Source organism: Cuculus canorus, chromosome 18 (assembly GCF_017976375.1).
Source record: "Cuculus canorus isolate bCucCan1 chromosome 18, bCucCan1.pri, whole genome shotgun sequence".
NCBI lineage: Eukaryota > Metazoa > Chordata > Aves > Cuculiformes > Cuculidae > Cuculus > Cuculus canorus.
The window spans coordinates 7340454-7366049 of record NC_071418.1 but is presented as its reverse complement, the minus strand read 5'-3'; the positions used below and the strand labels follow the sequence as shown (position 1 = coordinate 7366049).

General features: G+C 60.2%; 2 protein-coding genes across 5 annotated transcripts; both read right to left on the bottom strand.

Annotated features, from left to right (window-relative positions):
• Nucleotides 1-2174: 2174 nt before the first annotated feature.
• Nucleotides 2175-12992, bottom strand: LOC104059456 (ubiquitin carboxyl-terminal hydrolase 36). 4 transcript variants are annotated; one of them, XM_054083468.1, is made up of 19 exons: nucleotides 12310-12992; nucleotides 11815-12058; nucleotides 11520-11741; nucleotides 10828-10938; nucleotides 10416-10518; nucleotides 9761-9828; nucleotides 9272-9342; nucleotides 8939-9021; nucleotides 8617-8728; nucleotides 8200-8340; nucleotides 7800-7900; nucleotides 7439-7520; nucleotides 6728-7240; nucleotides 6013-6140; nucleotides 5102-5461; nucleotides 4690-4841; nucleotides 4156-4323; nucleotides 3794-3909; nucleotides 2175-3696 (listed from the first exon to the last, which is right to left on the bottom strand). In XM_054083468.1, exons 2-19 carry the CDS (start codon nucleotides 12041-12043, stop codon nucleotides 3562-3564), a joined length of 2895 nt encoding a protein of 964 aa, XP_053939443.1. In that variant the 5' UTR covers nucleotides 12044-12058; nucleotides 12310-12992; the 3' UTR covers nucleotides 2175-3561. The 4 variants fall into 4 exon arrangements, with proteins under 4 accessions (XP_053939443.1, XP_053939445.1, XP_053939444.1 ...); XM_054083470.1 differs by having other exon boundaries at nucleotides 4156-4326; nucleotides 6013-6071; XM_054083469.1 differs by having other exon boundaries at nucleotides 2175-3636; nucleotides 4156-4326; nucleotides 12310-12991.
• A 405-nt stretch (nucleotides 12993-13397) lies between these two features.
• TIMP2 (TIMP metallopeptidase inhibitor 2) lies at nucleotides 13398-24273 on the bottom strand. Its single transcript, XM_009561136.2, has 5 exons — nucleotides 23948-24273; nucleotides 16041-16141; nucleotides 15849-15957; nucleotides 15391-15515; nucleotides 13398-15021 (listed from the first exon to the last, which is right to left on the bottom strand). Exons 1-5 carry the CDS (start codon nucleotides 24072-24074, stop codon nucleotides 14821-14823), a joined length of 663 nt encoding a protein of 220 aa, XP_009559431.2. The 5' UTR covers nucleotides 24075-24273; the 3' UTR covers nucleotides 13398-14820.
• Nucleotides 24274-25596: the final 1323 nt, after the last annotated feature.

Genomic DNA, 25596 nt, shown 5'->3' with positions numbered 1-25596 from the left:
TGGAGGAGGTCAGGCTTCACAACCGGTGTTCTCCTGTTCCTGTACTGTTCTCCCATTCAGTACTGTGATCTTTATCAAGCGACAGCTAACATTTGTGGTCCTTTTCATAATATGGATTACTTCTTGATTGGAATTGTGTTATAAGTGCAGTGTGGCTTCTCTTGGTTTATACTATGGCTATAGTTTAGCAGCATGTAGAAGCTTTTATGTCCTGGCTGCACAAGAGAAGAAGCAAAGATATATCCAAATACAACAACAAGAGGAGAGCTGTCAATCAGGATGAGGTTTCTGGCTGAAGTGCAGCCCGGTGCTGAGCTCAATGCCATGCTCGTGGAGGGCACTCTGGTTCAAGACCTTACTTTTCATCACTGCCCCAAATCAGCAAAATGTACTAAATAATCTGTAATTTGGTGAGAAGCAAGGCTAAGTGGGCAGCTTCTAAGCACTGATGCAGATCAGTCCGTAGCTAGTCAGACCTAGCAGGGTCACAGACCAAAGCGATGACAGCTGTGCAAGAAGCCGAAAGGGCAATGCAAGAGCCTGGGTGCGCGTTCCTGCGCTGGAGGACAGATCAGAAGCATTGGTGCTGGGCAGGGCTGTTCGCTGCAGACCTGCCCATAGCTGGTGGCTGTGAACCATCTTCTGTCCTCTTTCACGTTTCAGAGGAGCTTAAGCTGGGATTGGTATAAATCGAATAGCGTTCAAAAGAGAAACCACTACCTTGCGCTGTATTTTGGGGCAAAAAGGACAGCAGTGCACACGCTGTTGGTGACCACAGTTAGTGCTTGTGCCTGGGCTGGAAGCACAGCCTGTACCCCCCATCCAGTGCTCTACATCTGCTGAACACCCTCCTTCCTGTGCACTGCCCACGAGGACCCAGCGGTACCCAACCCAGAGCGGGCGCCAAGAGAGCGCGCTGGGCTCACCTTCGTGTAGCGGTAGTAGTGCCCTGAGCGGCAGCAGTACCCCGAGTGCACCAGCACGGCGTAGAGCTCATACTTAATAGGGTCACCTTTGTTATCCAACATGTAAGGGCAGCAGGAATGCCCATGCTGGGCTGCGCACTGGCAGGGTTGGGTGTTTGAACTGGAAGGTCCTGGTCGACATTTATGACATTTATGACCCACGGATGATTCACCAGCACATCTCTTCCAGCCTGGAGATTGGGTGTATGTCAAGGCCTGGCATTCAGAATCATTAACTCCTAGATGGAAAAGACTACCAGGTGCTGTTGTCAGTGCTGAGCGTCGAACAAAATGTTTCTCATGCTCTTTGTTGCATCCAGGCTGATGTGGGTGCAATGTCCTTGCAAGTATCCTGAGAGACTGTGACAATGGCATCCTCCCCATCGAGATCCAAAGGATTGTGTGCGACGCAGTCACAGAGAAGGAGCAGCAGCTCCAAGCCTGGTGGAGGCCATCAGCTTCACCCCTGACCAGGTCCTCAATGCCTCACCCACATTGGATACTACCCACAAAACCTCGTAAGGATATGAAGATCAATGTAAACATTGATGGATTTTCACAAACGGAAGAGAATCTGTTGGCAATGAGACTATTGCTGATATTGCTGGTTGTGTGTTATCATTATAACCAGAAAAGAAGTTGGGAAAATAGGGGACAGAGAGCAATACATAAAAGTGTGAGGAAGTGTTTCATTATCAGTAGGATCGTGCTGTGTGAAAGAGAGAGGAGCTGGGCAAGAGTGTTGTGTTTCTACAGTACCTCAGCTTAAAGATGAGAAATATCCAGCTGCTTCTTCCTCTTCTCCCCTGGAACCTTGGCCACGTTCTAGGAGGGGGCAGGGAGCAGCTGGAGCCATACTCTGCTTTTTGGAGCAATGTCAGGTGTTTGTTCCATGGTCTAAAGGCCCCTGGCGACAAGGGTTGGGAGACCTCAGTCACGAGTGGACCCACTGCATGATTTCCCAATTGCCTTTTCCCAGATCCACCCTGTGAAAAAGAAAGCGGCCCCCCAGCAACTGTGGATCTGGATGATGTTAAAGCAATTGGTGGTGTATTTCTCTGAATCACTGTACTTATTCTCTTACGGTAACGATTAGACACATTGCTTTGCTTTTACAAGCTGTTACTGTTAACTTGTGATTGATCACTACTGAGCATTTGTCATCTTTCTTGCTGCAATAACTTGAGTAAAGCCTTGATATCACACAGTTTAGGCCTTTATTATGATTTTTGCTGAAGGCTCCCGAGTATTTGAGAGTTTGAGGCTATTATGACGGTTTCTTTTTCTAAGACCTCCGTGATTTCACAGAGTATTTGAGTGTGTGGGGGCTTGGTTGCAGTTGTCACTTAGCCAGACTCCAGCCTCCCTCTTGGCAAATTCCTTGCTTGAGGAAAACCTCCCAGCTGACCCGCAGAAACGTCAGAGTGTCGAAGCACAGCAGTGCCTTCCTGCCCTGTCCTCTGCAGACACAGAGGAGGCAGAAAAGCAGGAAAGCAAACTGCACCTGCATGAGAGAGGGGACCTGCAGCCCCTGAGCCACCTCGCCCTGCTCAGCCCACCCTGCAAGCAGGCTCTGGGAACAACCCGGGTGCTCCTGAACGCCAGACACGTTCACATCAATACAAAGTGTGAGCAGCGGAGGCAAAGCGTGCGGACAGCAGGTCCCAGAGCCCAGCAGGTCCATGGTCCATGACCTGGCAGCATCAATGCTGCAGGCAGCAGGTCCCAGAGCCCGGCAGAATCCTTGACGCAGGCAGCAGGTCCATGGTCCATGACCTGGCAGCATCAACACTGCAGGCAGCAGGTCCTAGAGTCCAGCAGAACCGATGCTGTGGCTGCAGGTCCGTGGTGCCCAGCTCCAATGCAGCGGGAAGCAAATCTGTGGTCCATGATTTGGCATCTCTGATGCTGCAGGCAGCAGGTTCATAGTCCCAGCACCGATGCTGTGGCTCCAGGTCCATGACCCAGCATCACTGATGCTGCAGGGAGCAGGTCCATGATCTGGCAGCATCAATGCTGCAGGCAGCAGGTCCGCGGCCCTCAGCACCGCTGGCACCGAGACCCGGGGAAGGACGAGGCCAGCTCGGGAGTGTCCTCCCGCTGCTCCCCCCTCCCAGGGTCGCACAGCGCAGGGTTAGATCAAGCGTTTATTGGGGGCGGAATGGGGGAAACCCACGGCCAGCGCGGGGAGCACAAGGGGAGAGGAGGGGAGAGGGAGATGGGGAGGGGTGGGCAAGGGAGATGGGGATGCAGAAAGGGAGAGGGAGGGAAGCAGAAAGGAGACAGAGGGGAATGGGGAGATGGAGAGGGAGAAAGGGAGAGGGGAGGAGGGAAAGGATATGGAGGGGGAGAAAGGAGAGGGGGGAGAAAGGAGAGGGAAGGGAGGAGAAAGGGAGGAGGGAGAAAGGGAGGAGGGAGGGAAGTGGGGAGACACAGGGGCAGGGAAAGGAGGAAGAGCAGGGGAGGAGATGGTGAGGGGGATTGGTAAAAACAATTCCATTGCAACTTAAACAGGGGGAAGGAGGAGGCAGGTGGGTACCGGCCCTGTCCAGGAGGGGAAAACAACAACGGACAGAGCCAGGTAGGGAGCAGGAGCTCAGAGCCGACGGCTCAGGCTGGCTCCCTTGGCAGGATGCGTATTGCTCCAGAAGCGGCGCCTGTTTTTCAGCTGCTGGAAGGGAGAGAAAGGTCTTTTCCAGTCCCTCTTCAGTTTAAATTTAGTCTTCTTCACCTGTGAAGGGTGAAGGCAGGAAGCGTCCTGGGGTCAGAGCACAGGGTGTACTGCCTCCCTGCAACCTGCGCCAGCGCGGGATGCAGTCAGCACTCACCTTCCCTTGGTCGAGCTCTCTGTCCCACTCGTCAATGACCGTTGTGTTCTGGGACTCTGTAGCATCCCGAATGGCATCTCGGCTGACTGCAGATGTCTCTCCCTCCCAGGTCAGCACTGCAGAGCAGTGTGGTCAGCCAGGAGCAGGGTGCTCAGCAGGGAGCACCGTGCTGTGCTCCTCCGCAGGGTCCCTGCCTCAGGCCAGCAGCCGCTCTGCGGCACCCCCTGTGCATCTGCGCAGCTCCAGGAGCCCCCAGAGCTGCCTGTGCTGCTCCTGGGAGAGCCCTGGCCCTGGCAGAGCACAGGGAACTTGAGGCAGGGGACTCATAGGGTTGTTTGCCCACCCAGACAAGGAGGGATTACCTTCTTTGCCATATGCCTTGTCCATTGAGTCCTTAAGAAGGTTCTTCAATACACGAGATGTTTGGTGGCTCGCAGGTGGTGTACCAGCCCCATGGTCTGGCTCGGGGCTCTGGACAGCTGTGGAGAGCCTGTCTCCACTGCCAGCCTGTTGTTGCCAGGCACATATTGCTGCTGCACAAACAGAAAGGGTGAAGAGAAACCACTTCCAAGGCAGATCTTATCCCAGGAAATGCCATTGGGACTAACAAGGTCCTGATAGCCCAGGGTGTTTGGGAATACTGGGGCCTGTCCTGGGCAGGGAGGATTGAGGGCTAAATCTTCACCCCTCGAGTCTGGGGGTGAAGCCCTCACCAGGGTATGGCTGGGCAGCTCTCCGGCACGACGGGCATGCAGGCCTGTGGGCAGGATGATGGGTGCCTCCAGGCAATTGTGGGGCCCAGCAAGCACTGGGCAGCGCTCTGAGGGGCTGCGCCGGCAGATGAACAGCCGGCTTTCCCCTCCCAGGCACCAGGCAATGTGGAGGCACAATCATACCTGGAGAGCTCTCTGAGGTGTGGATGTTGTTGGCACTGAGCTTCTCTGAGGCTGGGTGGCTGAGCTGTTCCTTCTGCTGGTATTCACAGTACTCCATCTCACCAGCCTCCATGCAGCGCTGCTTCGGTGCCCGGGGCTCTGTCTCAACCCTCCTAGAGACAGGGAAGGCAGCAGGGTCAGCAGGCTCTAGGCCAGAGCAGGAAGAGTCTCAGCTCCCCAAAGGGTGACAGACACTGGACATCCACGCCCCAGCAGGGGTGAAACAACCCAAGCCAACCAACGCTTTGGCTGGCTCCATGGCAAGGCTCGTCACACCCACGGAATGTAAAAAGGCACCCCACTGCAACCCAGGGAGCTTGAGTTCAGGCTGAGCGGAGGTGCATAGGGCTCTGGTGTGACCCTAGCCCCTCACCTGCCTGAGGACAGAGCCCCAGAAGAGCACTTTATTGATGCCGTTTTCCTCCTCTTCCTCTTTTTCTTCTTCCTCTTCCTCTTGTGCTCTCCAGCCAGCTCCTGGCATCCTGGCTCCTTCTGGCCACCACTGGGACTCTTTCTTAACTCGTCCCCCACGGGGGACACCGAGTCCCTGTGTGAGCGGCTCTTCTTTCTGGGCGGGCTGGAGGTGTCATCTTTGCCATTCACAGATAGAGAATGAGGGCTGCCGTCTGCCCCATGGTGGCGCTTTTTCAGGGGAGAGCTGAGGAACTGAAGAGTTGATAATTTGGAAGGAGGCTTTTCTGGATTCAGCTGTTTCAGCGCAGATGAAGATGGGCTAAAGGACAGGAAAAGATGCAGACATGGTCTGAAAGCCAGGTCCTGAGTGGAAGCCCCTCTCTTCCTCACCATGCCGAGATGCATGAGCACAGCACTCAACTGCTGCCATCTCAGCCACGAAATCTGGATTAGACCCTGCTCTGGGGCAGCAGCTGCAAGCGCACACGGTGACCTGCCCCACGCCAGCCCCACGCAGAGCACACGCTGTCCCACGGGGGACCGGGAAGGAGCGAGTGTTGCTGCAGCACGTGCGATGGCAAAGCTTACAAAGGAGACCCAGAGCAAGAACTAGATCAGGCTGGTGCCTCCTGATCCCAGGGGACACCAGTCCATGGCGAGGGCTTGCAAAGCTCCCTCCCACCCCGCGCTAACAGTCAGAGGCATGGCCCTGCTTCTGGGATCCAGAGCAAGCCTTGCCAGCCCAGGAGAACAGGGGAGCCGGCTGCCAAGATCACTCCTCAAGCTGGCTGCCGTGCCAGGCAGTCGCTTCATGGAGTATCTGAAGATTGCTACTGGCCATGCTGCCTGGGAGCAACAGGCACTGCTCACCTCAACTTGCCAGAAGGCTGGGAAGTGGAGTCAGGGTGGGTGGTGTCCATGGGGTGGATCTGCTCGGGAAGGTGTGAGTGAGGTTGTGAGTCGTGCTCACCTCTGCTCGCTGCCTGTGGAGTGCTGCCCTGTAGTTATGGACGTGAGTAAAAACTTGATGGTCTAAAGAAGAGAGGATTCCGTGACCCAAGAGGAGAAAAACAAAAAGCGGAGCCCAGAGAAAGAGGAGGAGGACAGACAGACTGGGGGACGTGTAGAGTGGTAGAAGAATATAAGCGAAGGAAGGAAGGAAGGAAGGAAGGAAGGAAGGAAGGAAGGGAGGAAGGGAGGGAGGGAGGAAGGGAGGGAGGGAGGGAGGGAGGAAGGGAGGAAGGGAGGGAGGGAGGGAGGGAGGGAAGGAAGGGAGGGAGGGAAGGAAGGGAGGGAGGGAAGGAGGGAAGGAGGGAAGGAGGGAAGGAGGGAAGGAGGGAAGGAGGGAAATCTAAACAATAGAAACTACAGCGCGCCATCCTGAGCCATTTTGCTGCCGTCACTGAAGGACGTGAATAACAGAGGGAGGGCAGAGCGACTGCTAGAGCCCTGAGGCTGAGGGTCCCTCTCCACCCACCAGCAGCTTAGCAAGACACCCAGCAAGATCTACACTTGCCCCTAGCACAAGCCCCAGCTCAGAAGGAACAAGGTGCCTACTGAAGACTGGGCAGGAGCTCAGACTCACCTTTTCAGCAGAGAGTGCCAGCTTCTTGGCTGGTGGTGGAGATGTGGAGCTGCTCCGCTCCACAGCACCACCGGTCAACAAGGAGCGCTTCAGTTTAACCAGATAGCAGCTGTCAGGAACAGCTGGCACAACTCCAGGGACCGCAGAGAGGTGCTGTCTGGGCTCCTGCAGCATCTTGAACGAGATGCGTGGCTTCTTGGTCTCAAAGAAGCTATCCAGGGGCAGCTCCTCTTTGGCCTCACTTGTTTTGCTAGTCTTGTAGTCCTGAAATATTCTGGGTCCATGAGGCAGGTGCCGGAGCTTCTTGGGCCTTTGGGCTGCGTCGTAAGGCAGGGCTGAGTGCCCTTTCAGGATGTCACGTTTTAATTTGAATGAAGGGGGCACACTCTGCGGCAGCTTTGGTGGAACCACAACACTTGCCAGATTTGGCCCCGTGTTGAATGTTCTACGGGGCACAGAGACCCCAACCTCCTCCCGCCCAGACAGCTTCTTTGCTGGCTGCGTCTCTGGTTTCTAGACAAAGAGAAAGACAGACAGAAGTCCAGTGAGGGGAGAATTCAAGGGGCACGGCTCACTCAGGAACCCTTGGCTTGGCAGGCCTCTCCTGTAAACAGTCCTCCCTTGTGCCCCCCTCCCTCCAAAGCTGCAGCCCTGCCCTGGCAGAGTGGACAGAGGGGCAGCAGCTCCCAGGAAGCGACCTTCGGGACTCACCTGGCCCATCACTGGCTGGCTGGACGGGATGGACACAGCCTTGGCAATAGGTCCCTGAAAGCTCTTGCTGGTGCCGGGTGTTCTGGTGAAAGCAGAGAAGCGCATGTGTTAACTGTGAGGGGAGCGCCTGCAATGCTCTCCTCAGAGATGCACAAAAGAAACAGGAGCGAAGCTCCAGGGAGGCGAGGTGCTCTTGACCTACACCTCTTGACCTACAGCTCTTGATCCACCAGGGGCTGGACCTCGCCCTGCCTCCCTCCTATGAGCCAGCTCCGTCCCACACCCCGGCTCGTGCTACCAGCCCTGTCCCAAATGCAGAGAGCAATGGGCAGAGGGGCTGGGAAACACAGGACGCTCTCACCTCAGGTAGAAGAGCACGTAGGCCTGCTGGTTCAGGACCACTTTGATGTTGCTGAGGCGGACAATGGCATCATTCATTTCGTACCACTGCCCATTGCTGGCCTGCAGAAGAACAGAGAACAGGATTGGGCTGCATCTGGGTGCCTTCCTGGCCTGAAGAGAAGCCGGAACGGCGCCCGATGGCAAAGCACTGCTCTACAAAACCCAGAGGCGGCCCAGGGGCACGAAAGGGGATTCGGCCAAAGAAGATTTCCATGCTTCCTGCAGCAAAGAACAGCCTGTACCCCCGCTCCAGTGCTCCACATCTGCTGAATGCCCTCCTTTCTGTGCACTACATGGACCCACAAGGACCCAGTGGCACCCATCCCAGAGCGGGTGCCAAGAGAGCGCGCTGGGCTCACCTTCACGTAGCAGTAGTAATGCCCTGAGCGGCAGCAGTACCCCGAGTGCACCAGCACAGCGTAGAGCTTATACTTAATAGGGTCCCCTTCATTCTCTGACATGTAAGGTCGGATGTCCAAGAACTCGGGGTATGCCACGTCCTGCAGAGAGATGATATCTCAGGAGCCCGCAGAGCAGACTGCTTTCTTGCTGGAGCAAGAGCTCAGCTGTCCTCTGAGTCCCATGCCTTGAGAGAGGAGGACTCACTCTCCCCCGGCAGAGGTGACAGTGAGCAAGACATCACGATAAGCTGAACTCCCACTGCACGGCTGGAGAGGGGCTGCAGCAGAGCTCGCACCATGCACCTCCCACCCTGCTCTGGGCCGCAGGGCCTCGGGCCAGGAGACAGCCCCAGCTCTGGAGTGCCAAGTACTCACCTTGGTGATTTTGCCTCCACTGAAGTTGGAAAAGCGCTTCAGCGAGAGCGTCAGAACATTGGATGCTTGGTGGATGCTGAAGCGTTTGATCGCTCGCACTTTGGTCTTGCACCTGCACAGGAAGAGCTGGAGCTATTCAAGCTGTTCCACAACAGATGGAACTGTAATTGCCAGGTGATTTCCAGCCCTGGCCAGGCGTCTCCATTGCAGGCTTCCATGGCCACGTACCTCCTGGTTTAGCCATGGAGCAGGTAGAGAAGCCCTGCCTGCTTCCCCCTGGCACACCCGTGCGCCCCTTCCTGCCACAGGCCCACATACTCACTTGTCACACATGTAGGCATTCTCCTTGCACAGCATCTCTGGCCTCACAAACAAGTTCAGTGCCTGCTGGATGTTTTCAGCTTCCTGCAAGGACAGAGGAGAGGTCAGGGCATGAGAGGCCTGTCCACACGACAGCCTGGCTCCCTGCTGACACACTGGCCCCAAGAGATAGCACACAGTATGAGGCAGCGCAGCAACAGAAATCTGCTTCCCTGCCCCCTGCACTGGGACTTGACAGCACCAGGTTAAGAAACCTTGAGGCAGTAACAGTGCAGATGGAGGAACAGCACCTCCGAGAGCTGAGCTCCTCCTCATCCTGACCCTGCCACAGTACCTTGACCTCCACCGCCAGGTCCAGGAATGGTTCATAGGTGTCTGAGGCCGAATTGCACCCTTTGCACTTCACTGCAAAAGAAAAAGCGATGAGTACACTCTGACACAACGCCAGCACCCACCACCATCTCAGCACGGCGCAGGCAGTGCAGGATTCCCCCCCTCTCCGCCTTTGAGCACCAGGATTCACCACCTGGCCAGGAGGAAGGCTGGCAATTCCACTTCGTGTAGGGACAGCAAGAGTTGCCAGAGAGCTGGCAACAGGGGTTCCTTTGCTGGCGGCAATGAGCTGGGGACCCACAGCCATGTACCTCCCAGCTTCTACCATGTCTACACAGGCATCGTGGCCCACAGGGATTGCAGGATGAGACCAGCTGCAGCTCCAGATAATTTACACATACTTAGTAATTTTCCCCCCCAAGATATTTACTGCAAGGCTCTCAGGGAACAGCAGCCCTGAGAGCTACAGGCCCTGGCAGCCAGCACTCACCACGGGACCGCAGGTAGCCACCAAAGATCCGGTGAACCAGTGTTGTGGTCTGGGTCTGGCGATCCAGCCTAGAGACAGGAGCACGGTATCTCACACGCCCCTCCGCAACAGCCACCCCACGGGCCACCGCTGTGCCCTCAGGACACCTCCCCGGTGTGTTCTGGTCAGCAGAGAGTCACAGCCCCTGTCACTCTGCTCCCCGTGTGGCACAGCTCCAGGGGTGGCACCAGGCTGCTCGAAGCAGCACAAACCCCTGCCTGGAGCTCCGCGCTGGGCACTGCAGGCAAAGGCAACGCAGCTTCCTGGGACAGAGGGCCCTGGGAAGGCCTCCCACCCGCAGCCACAGAGACGGGGCTCAACTAGGAAGCACAGCTGGATTCCTCAGCATCTGGGACAGGATCCAAACCCATTGCACACTTAGGATTTGGTGAGAGGAGCACAATTACACTGGGGCAGAGGAGTCAGGGCAAGGGAGCAGGCAAACAGCAGCCCAGAGCTGTGTCAGCGTGGGGCAGAGCTGGGCTCCGGGGTCAGCACCTCACTCCAAGCCAACCTGGGGGACACGTTCACCCCACAGTCCCCTCCCACAGGCACACGGGAACAGTGAGGGGACAGCAGAGAAGAGCAGCACGGGCTGCCAAGGGGCCTCACGTACTGGGTATAACCATTCAGGCAGGCCCTCTGCATGGCATCGATGGTGAAATTCAGGAACTCGTGTGCATCCTCCTGGCTGCCAAAGCGGATGTGCTTGGCGATCTCTGCCGGAGAGGGAGGAATCAGTCCCAGCACACACTCCAACACATGCAGGCCTTCCCCCCCTCCCTCCCTCCTTCCCTCCCTCCCTCCCTCCCTCAGGGCAGGGAATCTGTGGCTCAAGCCCCCTCAACACAAACCAGATGTCAGACTTATGCTGGCCACGGGGGAAGCCCCACGCAGCCCCTGGCAGGCTCCAAGAGTCAGCTCCAAAGAGCAGTCTGCCAAGATCTGTCCTGATCTTAAAGGTTCTGCTCCTGCATCAGTCACTGTTGCCCTGCATGGCTATGAAAGGGGAGCACAGCTATCCTTACTCTTGATGCCTCTGATGAAGGATATCGGCTGTATTGCGCTGCCACTGCTACCGAAAACCTGGATCATGTGGTTCTCCATAGTGCACAGCATGCAGAACTCGCCTCGCTGGCCTGAAGCAGGAGAGAAAACATTGGGAACAAAGCCAGGAGAGATGGAGGCAGTCCACAGGATGGGGGATCACTGATGCAGCCCAAGTTACAGCACCGGCCACTGCAACACCCCAGGCACGACAGCATCCATGTGGATGGAAAACACATCTCAAGTACTTGCTTGGGAAGCCCACAGGGTGGCCCTGAGAGCTCTAAGGACAGGGCTGGAGCCCCACAGGCTCCCCTTGGTCACAGCTGGGAGCAGTGCCCACCGGGACACTCCCTCGCAAAGTCCCCCAGAACCAGCAGTGCCTGCCCGTACGCTGTCTGCTGCCCTGCCTTCACGCAGTCCCCACAGGCAGAGACTGCTCAGCCCCCACAAAGCCAGCAGGTCCCATTGGACCTGTCTTAGTCCTGGATATGCCCAGCAGAGTCAACACGTCCCTGGACACAGGATGCAGAGTCTGGGAACACTGCTATGGCTGGGAAAAGCGAGATGGACACAGGAACAACCTCTTGATGGAGAAACAAGGCAGGAAGGAGCAGAGAAGGCGCATCCTGACACCCACACACTCTCAGCAGAGCCAGGCCTCCCCACTCACAAGTCCGGCTGTGCTCCCTGGAAAGCAGGTAGTTGGCAAGCGGAGGCGTGTAGGTGAGGCACTGCACGGTGGAGTTGAGGAAACAGGTGTTCCCTAAGTTTCGCAGCCCGGCGCCGATCCGGTGGGTCCGCTGCCACTGCAGGGAGAGGCGCTCCACGGGGAAAAGCACCTTCTGGGGCATGGGGATCCCAACTCCTTGCATCCCTGGGACACGTTTGCTGCCTGTGGGGAGAGAAGGGCAGTGAGCATAGAGGTGTGGGGTGCAGGCAGGGCTCCCCTCGCCCTCTCTACATACCTTGCTTGGCAGGCTCACGGCTGTCCGCAGCCTCCTTGCGGGGGTTGAGCAGCTCATACTTGCCCCAGAGAGGGTTCAGCTGCTCAGAGGCGCTGTGCTTGGCGGGCTCAAACTCGATCCTCTTCTGCTGGAGCATCTGGAACGAGGTGGCCAGCATCTGGTGCAGCTCTTGCCCATCTTTGCCGTGCTCTTGCTTCAGCGCCTGCTCCAGCTTCTCCTTGATGGCCATGGCCTTGCTCGGCGGCTGCGGGGAACAGAGGGGTCGGTGGAGCGGGTGGGGTGGGCGACAACGCGTTCTGTTACACCGCGTTGCTTCCTGCTGCCATTGCAACGGACCAATCGTACCCCGAGGAACCGGCCCTGCGCCCCCAGGAGGCCCCAATCGCTCCCCTCCCGGGCACCGAACCCCTCCCGTCCGGGACCCCGAGCGCCTCCTGCTTCCCCCACACACTTCCGCCGCCGCGGGGCCGTCCCGTCCCGCCCCGTTACGCTCACCGATCCGTGTCGCCGCCGCTCCGCGCACGTGTCGCCGCCCCGCACAGGAGCCCCGGCGGCACCGGATCCGCCCCTTGACCCCGCGCTCCGCCTCCCGGGGGTTCAAAGTGGGAGGAACGAGAGAGGGGAGAGCGGGGCATCGCGCTCCGCCTCTCGGTACAACGAGGCAGAGCCTCCTCGCTCCGCCTCCCGGGGCGGAACCGGAGCAAGAGGCGCGGCGGCTTCGCGCTCCGCCTCCCGGGCACAACGGGGCGGAACGAGGGCAGAGCCTCCTCGCTCCTCCTCTGGGAGGGAACGAGGGCGGGAGCTGCGGGACCTCTGTACTCCTCTTTTCGGCGTGGAATGAACGCCTTTGGTGTTTGAGTTCCCGCGGTGGCAATCGGGACCCCGTTAGTATCCGGACGGGGGCAGCCAGTCCCCGCTAAGCCCCGCAGTGGCCCTGGCAGTCCGGTCCCTGTTAAGCCCTATGGTGAGGGCGCACTCAGTCCTATTAACCCCACGGTGACAGTGGCGGCCCGGTCCTCGTTAAACCCTGTGGTGGAGGGGACCCACATCCCGTTAAGCCCTGTGGCGGCCCTGGCAGCCTGGTCCCCATCAGGCCCTGTGGCAGTGGAGGAGCCCCGTTAGGCCCCATTAAGTCCCCATCAAGGCCTGTGGTGGCCCTGGCAGCCTGGTCCCCATCAGGCCCTGTGGCAGTGGAGGAGCCTCATTAGGTCCCTGTTAAGCCCTATGGTGATGGGGCACTCAGGCCTATTAGGCCCTATGGTGCGGCGCGGTCCTCGTTAAACCCTGTGGTGGTTGGGATCCCATCAAGGCCTGTGGTGGCCCTGGCAGCCTGGTCCCCATTAGGCCCTGTGGCAGTGGAGGAGCCCCGTTGGGTCCCGATAAGGCCCCATCAAGCCCTGTGGTGGCCCTGGTAGCTCAACCCCCATTAAAACCCCCGAGCTGCCGCTGCCCTCCCCACCGCGTTGGTTCCCCTCCATCCCTGCCCCACATTTACACCCCCATCAGGTCTCCCTCCTGCAAGGAACCCCTGCGACTCCAGCACCGGACAAGGAAACAGAAATTATGGCACAGGGACCACACAGCCGGTGGCAAAACAAGTGGAAATATTAAACTGAGAGACAGGCAGAGACAGGAGCAGTGGCACACATGATATAACCATACAGAAAGCGAACGGGAGGCGGATCTGGGACTGATTAGAGGGCTTTTTTTTTTGGGGGGGGGGGGTTTCTTTTTCTTTCTTTTGAATTTTTCTCTTCAATAAAATTGCCCAGACTGGTCCAGTACGACATCTTCAACCTCACAGGGACGCACAGCATGAAAACGCCCCCAGAGCAGGGCTGCAAGGGGGTTATTCCCAGCATGCTCCCAAAGCTGCGGACAGTGAGCTCCGCGGCACATGCCAGTGCTGCTGCGTTGTGGGAATGGCTCAGAGAAAGCGGGGCCCGAGGTGTGTGGGAGGGTTTGCTGGAGAGGACGGGGTTTTCCTGTAGCTGCATTGCTGCCTGTGCCTGGCCAGGTACTGAGCTCCATCCCCGCTGCCGCAGAGGATGGAGCTCGACTGGCTGCAATGGTGCAGCGCTGCCGAAGGCCATGGCACAGCTCAGCCAACAGCTGCACCAGGCAATATTCAACACCCAGCACCCACGCCACTGGATCTCCGGCCTCTGGTGCCCTGCCAAGGGGGAGCTCCCTGCCCAGCCCTGCTGCCCGTGCACCAGCGGCAGCTGCAGAAGGGCCAGGCAGCAGCTCCCCATCTGTGCAGGAGCTTGCAGTGGGAACAGAATCCCCCAGGATGCTGCGGAAGGCAGTGAACCCCATGCTCGCCTCTGTGTCTCCAGGCAGAGAGGGGCAGCAGTGCCCCGGTGCATGGGGGAGGCAACCCCAGCCATGCTAATTCTGGCTTTTCTGGAAAAGGCACCTGCACAGGAGCCGTCCAACCTGGAAAAATGCCTGAGCTGGGGGCTCTGCCATACGATAAGCCCCACCCGAGTCCCTGCCTGGAGGGCTGTGCCCCTGTGCATCCCAAAAGGAGGGATAGGCAGTAGGCAGGGAGGGGGGCAGCAGGGTCTTGGGTGCTGGAGGGTGGCTGGGGATGCTGCAGTGGGGAGGGCTGCCTGGCAAGAGCTGCTGGGGTGGCTGCCCCATGGCAGGGACACTGGTAGACCTGCTACGCAGACAGGGCAGCTCCCGCCACTCACGAGGGTTCGATTCCTTCACAGCTGCCGAGGCACCAGGGCTGAGCATGGCCAGGCAGGGAGGTGCCCTCATGCCTCGCTCAGCCCCTCCGCGAGCACAGGAATGGCCAGTGTGGCCACAGGTTGCCAGGTGCCTGTGACAGAGCAGGTCCCCGTCCCCCCTGCACAAGCACATGGCAGGTGCCGCAGCCTGGGCACACACTGCGGCCAAGCGGGTTTTCATGCTGTCTCCAGGAATTGATATCAGCGTGGACCAGTCTAACATCTCGCAGGTTTTCTTCTACTGGCTACTGGAATGCGCTCATTTGGCTTAGGGGTCCTCAATGTCGAGAAACTCTTGCTTGGGAGGGGCCATGCCACGGTACCAGGCGCACGAGCCATCGCTCCTCTTGATGCAAGCATAGTGCTTCGCCTGCCGCCCATCCACGTTGTTCTTCTCCATCGCCCAGTCTGTCCAGAGACACTCATCCGAGGAGGAGACGTAGCAGGGGATGGAAAGGCAGCGTGAGATCTGTGCAAAACAGAGACCATCACTGATTGCCCGGAAGGGGGAATGCCAGGGTGAGATGGGGGAAGCAGCACGGGGCAGCTGAGGCTGGTGGTCCAGGGATGCCAGGCTGCCCCATCCCTGTAGGGCACGGCAGGGACATGACCGCGATGCTGTGAAATCGAGGGAAACCCTGAGGGCGGGGTCCCAGGGCTAGCCTTGGCTCCCAGCTGGAGCGAGCTGGAGGCTTGGCCACCCTTCCTGTATCCCCAGCCCCCTGTACAGCATTATCTTTGAAGGACAGGGAGGAGCATCTTGCCACAGAGCCCATGCCTGCCTCGGGGCTGCAGACCCCTAGCAGTGTGGGAAGTGGGGCACAGCCCAGCTGCTCACCTTGCACTCGCAGCCCATCTGGTACCGCTGGTTTAGGCTCTTCTTCTGGGTCGGGCTCAGCGAGTCCCAGGTGGAGACCAAGTCACAGAGTGTGATATGCATCTTGCCGTTGCCCTCTGACTTGCCTGGAGAGAGGCCAGACAGACTGCTCAGAGGGTCCCCCAGGCACCCCACATTGACTTGGGGTGTCACTGGCAGCACTGCAATCCAGTCCCTCCCACCATGCACTGGTGAACCCCCAGAGCAGCGGCTCATCCCCCCAGGTGCCACTGCCACAGCCTGGAGCTGCAGAGTGCAGACAAGACACATCCAGGACATGCAGGCTGATAGTGGGAGGAGGAGGAGGAGGAGGCAGCAAGGGGGGTATGCATATCACCTGCATCTCGGGAGGCACGTGAGATGGCAGGGCCAGCCCTGCTACTGGTATCCCATGGGAGCCCTCCCTTGTGACCACCCACCTGCAATGAGATACTCCTTCTTCCCGCCGGTGTCCAGCAGCCGGCCGCACACAGCAGTGGACGGAGCTGTGTAGATGAACTCTATGTCCTTGTCAGGGCCCTTAAACATCTGGGGAGAAAGAGGAAGAGTGAGTGGCCACCACGGAGTCATCTCTATCCCTCCCAGTCTCTCTCCCTGATGTGCCTCATTACCTTGATCTGCTTGATTTCATACTGGATTCGTTTGATTGGATTCCCATATATATCGTTCCCCGAATCCACCTCTTTCGCAGAGACGGCCTTTGCTCGGATCACTGTAATGGAGAGGTGTTGAGGTCAGCAGGGGTGACTCAGGACCAGAGGTACTGCCAGTGCCATGCAGGGCAACCTCCCATTCCATGGTGGCTCCCACATTCGCCTGGAGCCAAACTGTCTGCAGTGAACCCCAATGCCCTGCAGCAGAGCTGGCTGTCACACACTGTCCCCAAAGGGACAGGGCTCTGGCATGCTTGCGATAGCGACAGACAGTGTTGCAGCAGCATCCTCACAGCGGGTGGTGAAGAAGGGTCACCCCAGGACTGCCCAGCTCCACCGCTGGTCACCCTTGGCCCTGCCAGTGCCGGTGGGTGCAGGCTGACCCTGCCCAGGCTCATGCCTGTCACCCAGACAGCACCAGCACAGCTAAACCAGCCAGCAGTGCCCTGGGATCACCGCAGTATTTGTCCCACTGTCATTAATTAAACCAGTCTCTGACGAGGGTCCCAGCCAAATGCTGGGGAGCTGGCATCCTGGGGTCAGGCTGCTTTCTTGCCCTGCAGCCAGAGCAAAGGGTCCCTGTCCCATCACAGAGGGGTCCCGGCTGTCATGGGGCAATGCTCTGGCTGCAGGCTCCCTGCCAGACCTCAGCTACTGCCTCACACCGTACAGGCGCAGAAACCGCATCCTCTCGGGGCTGGGGGTTGCAGGGCATCACTTCCTGCCCTTGCTGCCTGCGAAAATAACCTGGGGACACTGAGGACTGGGGCAGTGGAAAAACACACGGAGGGGAGGCGGTGAGCTCTGCAGCCGGCAGCCCCGAGCAGCCTGGCCAAACACAACAGCTCTCCCAGTTCCACACAGCCCCACGTGGTCCCAGCACTTGGTGCCAAGTGACACCATCGGGTGCTCCAGGGTCAGTGAGGGCATGACACCCTGGAACCTGGGGACAGCGACATGGGGACAGCTCTGGAAGGGTCGACTGCCAGGACAGCCTAGGGACACACAAACCAGCACGTGAGTGCTTGGCACGTGGCAGTGACCCGCAGGCTGCCCAGGGCAGGCAGACAGCTCACCCTTACTCACCGGCTCAGGACATGGTGGCTGGTTTGGTGCCACGCTGGGCAGGTCCCAGCCACATGTGGTGAATGCAGCCACTCAGGCTTGCAGGGCCTGGGTCCTTGCACTGATATCTGTGGCTCACAGCCCTCTCTCTGTCCCTCTGATCATGTGGAGATGGGAGCTCCTGGTTGATCCCAGGCAGCACCAGGATGCCAAGGATGCTGATGGCACAGGGGACAGTGGCAGCCCCAAAGCCACAGCTCCTGCCCAGCCTCCTCACAGCCCAAGGCAGGGGGGCTGGCTGCAGGGCAGGGGCTGGCACGGCTCCCCACTTTGCTGGGAGTACCACCATCCCTTGGGGAGGCCAGCTCCCCAGCCTTCAGGAGCAGCTCGGTGACCTGCCAGCCCTGCTCCACGTGATTCTGCGGGGCAGGGAATGGGGAGCCACACTGTAGCCGAGGCAGCAGGAGGGCAAGCGCTAGCCAAGCTGGGGACCTGGCTCACATCCCCAACTGAAAGGTGCTGGGGTGGGAGCAGCCAGGGCTGCGCACCAGCCCAACACAGGCACGCTCACCTTCTTTGTCCTGGCACAGCAAGGAAAGAGAATCTGACCGTGTTCTATAAATATTGTGGGGAGCAGGGGCATGTGGATGGGCTATCTAAGCTGAAGGTTAGAGGGGTATAGTCCCACGTGGGTACTGATCAGTGCCAACTGAGTTTACTCTGGAAAGGAGAGGGCAGCCATCAGCAAGAGCGGGGGCCAGGGAAGAGACTTCCCAAAACAGCCACCTCCCGTCAGTGTGGGCTCAGTGCAGGGCATGCAGATGCAGCGCCTGCTGGTACCGGGGCTGCACCAAGGGCTTTCCTGGCTGCACATCCCTCCCTTGGGGAAAAGCAGGGCTGCTTGGGCACACTGGCAGCCTCTTGGTTGTGCAGGAAGCCCTGGCCTCCTTGCCTGCTGTAGGCAGCAGGGCAAGTCCTTTAGCACAGCCCCTTGCCCAGTCCTCGACCCAGGCATGCGCAGACTCAGTCCCTGCCCACTGCCAACACCATCGCAGGTACAGGCTGTCCCTCACCCCCTAACCCTGTGGCTGCCGCATCCTCCCGCATGCCAGACCCTTTGCTACTCCGCGCGTGTCTGCAGCGTAACTTGGGTGCAACCAAGCTGGAGTCTCTGGCCCTATGGCTCCAGGCGGAGGGGAATGGTTACTGGTTCAGTGGGCTCCAGCCTTTTCCATTCACGTGCTGATGAATCACTTGACAAAAATGCAGCCCAATTCTAGGCGGATTTGTTCTGAACAGTGCGGCTTTGTGGAGGGGACGGCTGCGCTGTGCTTTCCCCGCCAAGACCCCAACAGCACAGCCAAGCTGCTCTGCGCCAGCCAGGAACTGGAGCGGTGAGGAGGGCGAGCCACAGGGATGGCGGAAGGGAGCCCCGGAGGACAGCCCGGCTGAGATCCTTGGGATGAGAAGGCAGGGCTGAGGGATGGAGGAAACCGATGACGAGTGCTCAGAGACCAGCAGTAAGACCTTCACAAAGGCCAATGCCCCCGTCAGCCACGTCACCCACCACTCCTGCCACCAGCTGAGAGAGCCACCAGCCACAGGAGCCCAGACCCTCCATGAAGCTGAGCCAAGGCTCTCCCAGCTCCTGGGCTGCACACTACTGGCACTACTGAGTCCAACCAGGACAATGCTGGAAATGCCCCTTCCCCAGGCAGGACAAGCCACTGGGCCACCTCTTCTTGGCAGGGTAGGAGCCCTACCAGTGCTGGCCCCCAGGGCTGCAAGCGTGGCCACTGTGTAATGATGACCTCTGGAGGGCTGACCCTTGCAAGGTCCCCTCACTGCCATCTGCCACCAGGGCAGGGGGCTTCACCCCTGTGCTGAGCATGCTGGCTGGCTGCTTCCTACCTCTCCACTGGGAGAAATGCCAGTGATCACTGTTAACTCCACACAGAAACCGCTGCATGAGCAGGGCTGTGCTTGCAGCTGGGGCCTCTGGAGCCCCTCAGCGCTTGCCCGCAAATGGGGCTGCCACCCTGTGCCCACTGCCTCAGGGGATTTGGGCTTGTTCCAAGGGCTTGTGATAACCCCTTCCCACCACAGCTGCTTCAGCACAACCCAGGGGCTGCTGCCCAGCACCGCTCCTCCCTGCCCCATCCTCCCACAACAGCGGGATGCAGGAACAGGCACAAAAGCAGTCAGGGAGAGGGGCATCTGTCCTGGCTGTGGAGGGGTGGGTGTCTGTGGGGAGCTCGCTGGAGGTAGTAACTTCCCACCCTGACCAGCTGGGGCAGAGGGGCTCTGAGTCCAGGGCATCTCGCAGCAGGATGGTGCCCACATCACAGCAGGCAGTGCCAGGAGGAAGGGCCCCACGCGGTGGCCCAGGCAACCCTGCATCGCTCACCTGGCTGGGCGATGAGCACACAACCAGCTGGGATGGGACTGGGGCTGTGGTGCATCTCCAGGAACAAAGCCAGGGGCAAATAGATTCACCCAGCACCGCAAACCCACTGGGATGTCTCTCTAGGCTTGTCAGCTGGTGGGATGCTGTCCTCCCTGCTGCACTGATGCCCCAGCGCTGGGGCTGCACCCCGTGTTTCTGGCTGCTGTTCCTGCAGTGGACAGTTGCAATCATAGGTGCTGTGAGACCCTGTGGGGAGATGTGGCAGCCCCGGTTTCTGCCTGGGGAAGGAAGGGGGTTCGGAAGTGGTGACCTGCCCTGGTGAGACCTGCCAAGAGGGGAATCTGTGTGGGTGCTGCCCTGCAGCCAGGATGGATCCTGCCATGGACCATCCCAACTTGGCGCTGCTGCTGAAATCACCTGCCTGCATGTGCCCATGGGCAGACAGACAGCCTTAGCCCCAGGACTCCCCACCAGGCTAGAGATGTGTGGAACAGCCACCCCTTCCTCCACCATCCCACCCTAGATCCCACTGCTCCATCCTGCCAGCACCCGCCTGTGGCTGCCCGGGAAGCACCAGTGCCCACAGACCACGGGGGCCACTGCCAGGCTGAACGGCCGGGGAACAAAGGTCCCTTCTCCGGCGCTGCTGGCAATCGGCTAAGCAAAGGGGACGTCTGCCAGTGCCAGCACTGCCCGCTGCCCACCCGGCACCACCAGCTTGGGGGGCTCATCCCTGCAATGGGGGCAGCCCCAGCATCACTCCAGCTCCACCCAAGGCCACTGGAGATGGAGAGTGGGTAAACTGCCCCTGCAGGGACTCAGCTCCAGCCCTGCCCAGCACGCAGGTGGCATACAGGCAGCACCCAGCCCCCAGGTGCCACCCTGTGCCCCAGCAGCCGCAGGGACAGCAGAGTGGGACACTTGCACTCTGACACCGCAGCAGGAGAGTTTAGGGGATGTGGAGCTGAGCATGGCAGCTCCATGGGGAAAAGCAGCGGAGACCATGGGGGCTCCCCCAGTTCATGGCAGCACCCATGGGGAGGTGAGGAAAACCGATGGGCACCAGGCCCTGCTTGCCAGCCGGCCTGCACAGGAGCCACGGGCTCCGCACTGCCATGGCCATGTGCGTCATCCTGGCCCTCTGACGGGAGTGGGACGGGGCCCAATCAGCAGCAATCCCAGCAGTCAGCCCATGGCCCCTTTGCACCAGCCACACGGGAAGGGCTCCGACCAGAGCTCGGTGCAGTGGCACCAGGGATGGGCAGCTCCCCTGCCCCACCAGGGCTTGGCAGGGTCCGCTGGGCAGCCATGCGCCCTCTGGCAGCCCTCAGCAGGGTCTGCTCCTGCCCTTATCCCCAAACCCTCTTCTCAGATGCTGGCTGCGCCTGCTGTTCTTCCCCTGCCTTGGCACTCCCTATGCCCCATCCCTCGGAACCGAGCACTGAGACAACTGCGATCACATCCAGGAGCCACATCCAAGGTGCCCCCGACCCCAGGCGGCACACTGAGCCTCCCCATCAGCCCCTCCTGCAGCGGATACTGCCACATAAAGCCAATGCCACCGCCATGCCCAGAAGGGCTACGCATCACCTCCCTCACCCCCACATCTCTACGCTGCTCCAGAGGAGATCAAGTAGAAGCTGGGTCTCCTGCTGCGCCCCCCAGCCTGGCCACATCCCATCTGGGCAGCTGAGTATCTTCCACAGTTAAGCAGCCCTGGCGGAGCAAACCCCGGCAGGCAGAGAGCAGCCGCTGGGCTCCGCTGCCCGGACACAGCCCCAGTAGGGGAATGTCAGATGGGGCAGCCCTGAGCTCTTGGGTCAGGAAAAATGAGTACAGACAAGCCAGATCACTTGTTCCAAGTCACCAGCTCTGGTGACACGACCCCCAGTCCTTCCAGCACCCCATGACTGAGGCAGAGTTGCATCCACCTTCCATCTGTGCCGCCTGGAGACATGGCACTGGGCTCTGGCTGCTCCAGCCCTGGTCCAGGGGAGAGCTGGCTGCAGGGGCACAGGTGAGGCCAAAAGGGCTGTGGGAAGACACAGATGGACGTGGCAGGCACTCTCCGCGCTATGGAGCGAGGATCCCAGCCCCACAGGGCCAGAACCCTGCACTGCGCTCACCCAGCGCCCCCGACCCAGAGCTGTGCGCAAGTCTTGGGGTTCATCAGCCACTCAGGTGCACCCGGCACCACAAGACATCAGGCACCACCACGTCTCCATGGAGGGCCCAGCCTGGACACGGGCCACTCCATCTGCAGCAGCCAGGGAAGGTCCTGGCAGCACCTGGCACCCTAGGCTCTCTGTGCCCACAGGGAGAGCCTGCGAGCTCCAGAGAGCATCCAGGGGGAAGACAAGTAGCCAAAGATCACAGGCTGCAGGAGACAGATCCATGTTGTGGGAAGTGAAGGCTGGAAAGCTCATCTCAGGATGAACCCTACTGCCCCGAGTCTGGCACTTATCCCCACCTGCGGTCACACAAGAGATGAACAATCCAGACGAACCGCACAGAGGACTTGGGATGTGCCAGGGCTGCAGGCAGCACAGACTGGCAGGAGGCTGGCAGGATGGGCTCCTGGTGCCCTCAGGACAAGCACCTGCTGAGATCAGCAGGGCAGCCCGACCCACTGGCGACCACTGCTCCACCACGCTGTGCCCTCCGAGCGACAGCCAAGACAGCTGGGGCTGCCCAGACAGACGGTGACTCAGCAGCTGAGTCAGGGCTGAGCCAGCACCCCGCGACGGGCAGTGAATCACGAGTGCCCCGGAAAGCTGAGCCTGACGAGAGTGTGACGGGAAGCTGCAACCCTCCTCCCAGAGCAGGCATGGGGGATCCCCCAGCTCAGAAGCACCAGCTTGAGAAGCGACTCCAAAAATCCAATGCTCCATTTTGTCTGGAAACCTCCCTGTCCCCAATGTGCTTCGCAGCAAGGCCAGGCAGAGCCGGGGCACGCGGTGCAGCAGCCAGACACTGTGGGAATTACCCCCACGGAGGAGAAACGCCAGGACTGGGGTCTGGAAGGGTGGGAGTGAGGTCTGGAAGGGGCGAGAGGAGCCTGGGAATCCATCAGAGCATCCTGGCTCAGGAGCCGGGAATGGGGTAGGGCTGTCCAGAGGCTGGGGCTGCCTAAGTGTTTGGGAATGTTACCTCTCCAGCTGAGCCTGGGAATGGCCCGGCAAAGGAGAGCATCGGGAACTGGGGCTGGTCTGTTTGTTTAATATGTTAAAATTTAATAAGGGCATTATTCATAGAAAGAGGAATCCAGATCCCGCTGCTGCCAAGCCCTCCCTTTCAGCAGCATCCAAACCGAACAAAGTGGGATGGGGGAGAGGAAATGCCTGGAAACAAGGAACAGACGGGAGGTACCGGCTGCCTCTGCCGGGCTGGGTGCCGGCTCCGCGACCCCGGCGGCGATCGGAGGGCCCCGTTCCCATCCCCCGGGCTGCCACGTCCCGGTGAGGGGGATCAACAGTTGGGAGAGGCTCCGCTCCTCGTGTCCCCGGGACTGCGCGGCGCGGGGGAGGCCTCCGAACAGAGAGAGGGGCAGGGCGAGGGACGGACACACCCCGGACGGGCGGATGGACAGACGGACGGGCGGACAGACAGACGGCGCATCTCCTCCAGCCGACACACCCCCGGGGTGCGCGGGGCTGCGGGCAGGTGCCGGTGGTCGAGACGGCTCTGCCGTGCTCCGCCCGTTCTGTGCCCGCTGTCTGCCCATTCCCTGACCGTTCCATCCCCTTTCCCTTATCGTTTTCGGCCCGCTCCCTGCCCAATCTATCCCCTTTCCCTCCCATTTCCCTGCCCATTCTATCCCCTTTCCCTGCCCGTTCCCCTCCCGTTCTCTGCCCATCCCATGCCCGTTCCCTCCCCACTCACTGCCTGCTCCCTGCCCATTCTATCCCCTTCCCCTCTCAATTCTCTGCCTGCTCATTGCCCATTCTATCCCCTTTCCCTGCCCGCTCTCTGCCTGCTCCTTGCCTGTTCCCTCCCCATTCTCTGCCTGCTCCTTGCCCGTTCTATCCCTTCCCTGCCCACTCTCTGCTTGCTCCCTGCCCATTCTATCTCCTTTCCCTCCCCATTCTCTGCCTGCTCCCTGCTCGTTCTGTCCCCTTTCCCTGCCCATTCTCTGCCTGCTCCTTGCCTGTTCCCTCCCCGTTCTCTGCTTGCTCCCTGCTCATCCTATCCCCTTTCCCTGCCCGTTCTCTGCTCGCTCCCTGCCTGTTCCCTCCCCTTTCCCTTCCAGTTCTCTGCCCGCTCCCTCCCCTTTCCCTGTCCGTTCCCCACTCGCTCTCTGCCCATTCCGTGCCCGTTCGCCGTTCTCTGCCAACTTTCTTCCCTTCCCTCCCGGGAAGTTCCCTCGGGCCGGGGCTGCGGGGGCGGCTCTCACCTACATCGGCGTTGCAGAAGGCCTGTTGCGGGTGGATGGGCGAGCAGCTGCAGGCATCGGCCGGGCGGGCCCTGCCGAGCAGCAGCACCGCCAGCCAGGCCAGCAGGCTGGGCAGCGCGGCGAGCATCGTGCGGGCTCGGCGACCCCGGCCCACAAAGCCGCAGCCGCCGCCGGAAAGTTTGGGGCCGGCAGCCGCGGCCCCTGGCGCTGCTGCGACCGCTGCTCCGCTGCCTTCTATGGAGGTGTTTTCTTCCTTTCCCGGCTGCCGCTCAGCCTCGCTTTTTAATGTGCTCCGGGGATTTGCTGCTCCTCCTCTGCGTGGCGCGAGGCCAGACCGGCTGCTCCCGCCCCTCCGCAGGATGCGGATCCGCGATCGCCTCCCCCGGCACGGCACGGCCCCCCCTCCCTCCCCCCCCCCACCTCCGCAGGCACCGGCTGCCCCCGCCTCCCCCGGCCAGCCCGAACCCCTCCATCCCTGGGTACCGGCAGCCCCAACCTACCCAGTCTGGATCCCCCCATCCTCGGGCACCGGTTTCCCCTGCATCCCCTGGTCGGAACCCGTCCATCTCCCTGTACCGGTTGCCCCCGCCTGCCCGGGACCAGCCCGGATCCCTCCATCTCCGGGCACCAGTCGCCCTTGCATCCCTTGGTTTGCACCCCGCCAGCCCCGGCTATCGGCGGTCCCTGCCTCTCCCCGCCAGCCCTGACCCGTCCATCCCCGGGCATCAGTTGCCCCTGCATCTCTTGGTCTGGACCCCACCATCCTAGGGCACTGGCTGCCCCTGCCTTCCCCAGCCCAGCCCCTGCCATCCCTGGCCACTGGACCCTGCTATCCTTGGGCACCAGCAGCCACTGCCTCCCCTGGTCTGGACCCCACCGCCCTAGAGCACCAGTTGCCCCTGCATCCCCTGGTCTAGACTTGGGCAGCCGCCACCTCCAATTTCCCCCTGTCCGGATCCCATCGTGGGCACTGGCCGCCTCCCCTGAGCCGGCCCAGAACCTGCCATCCCTGGGCACTGGACACTCGTGCCTCTCCCAAGCCATCCTTGGGCACCAGCTACCCCTGCCACCCCTGTTCCAGACCCCACTATCCTTGGGCATTGGCAGTCCCTCCATCCCCTGGTCCACCATCCTTGGGCACCGGTCACTCTTATCCCATGGTCTGGACCCCACCATCCTTGGGCACCATCTGCCCTTCTATCCCCTGGCTTGGACTCTGCCATCTGTGGGCACTGGCTGCCCCTGCGTCCCCAAGACCCCTTGGCTGGGCAGCGGGAAGGGAAAGCACTGAGGGCAGGCGTGAGATTCCAGCCCTGGCTCGCCAAGCTGGCTCCTGGCCTGCGCCAAGCGGAGCAGTAAATTGCAGGGGAGGGCTGCGATTATGTCTGTGCCTAAGCATTTCCTCTCCTTCCGGCTCCTCCAGCTCGGCTCATCCTGCTGCTCCTGTACCTCTCATCTTCTCTGTGCTCCATGGCACGACCAGACAATGGATGTACTTACCTGAGTGCCCTGCACTGCCTGGTTGTGCCCACAGACATCGGGCCACTCCCCCTTGGCCAGCAGCCACCTGCCATGGAGTGCATCTCTGAAAATCCCGCCTTCACCATACAATCATGGAATGGCTTGGGTTGGAAGGAACCTTAAAGCCC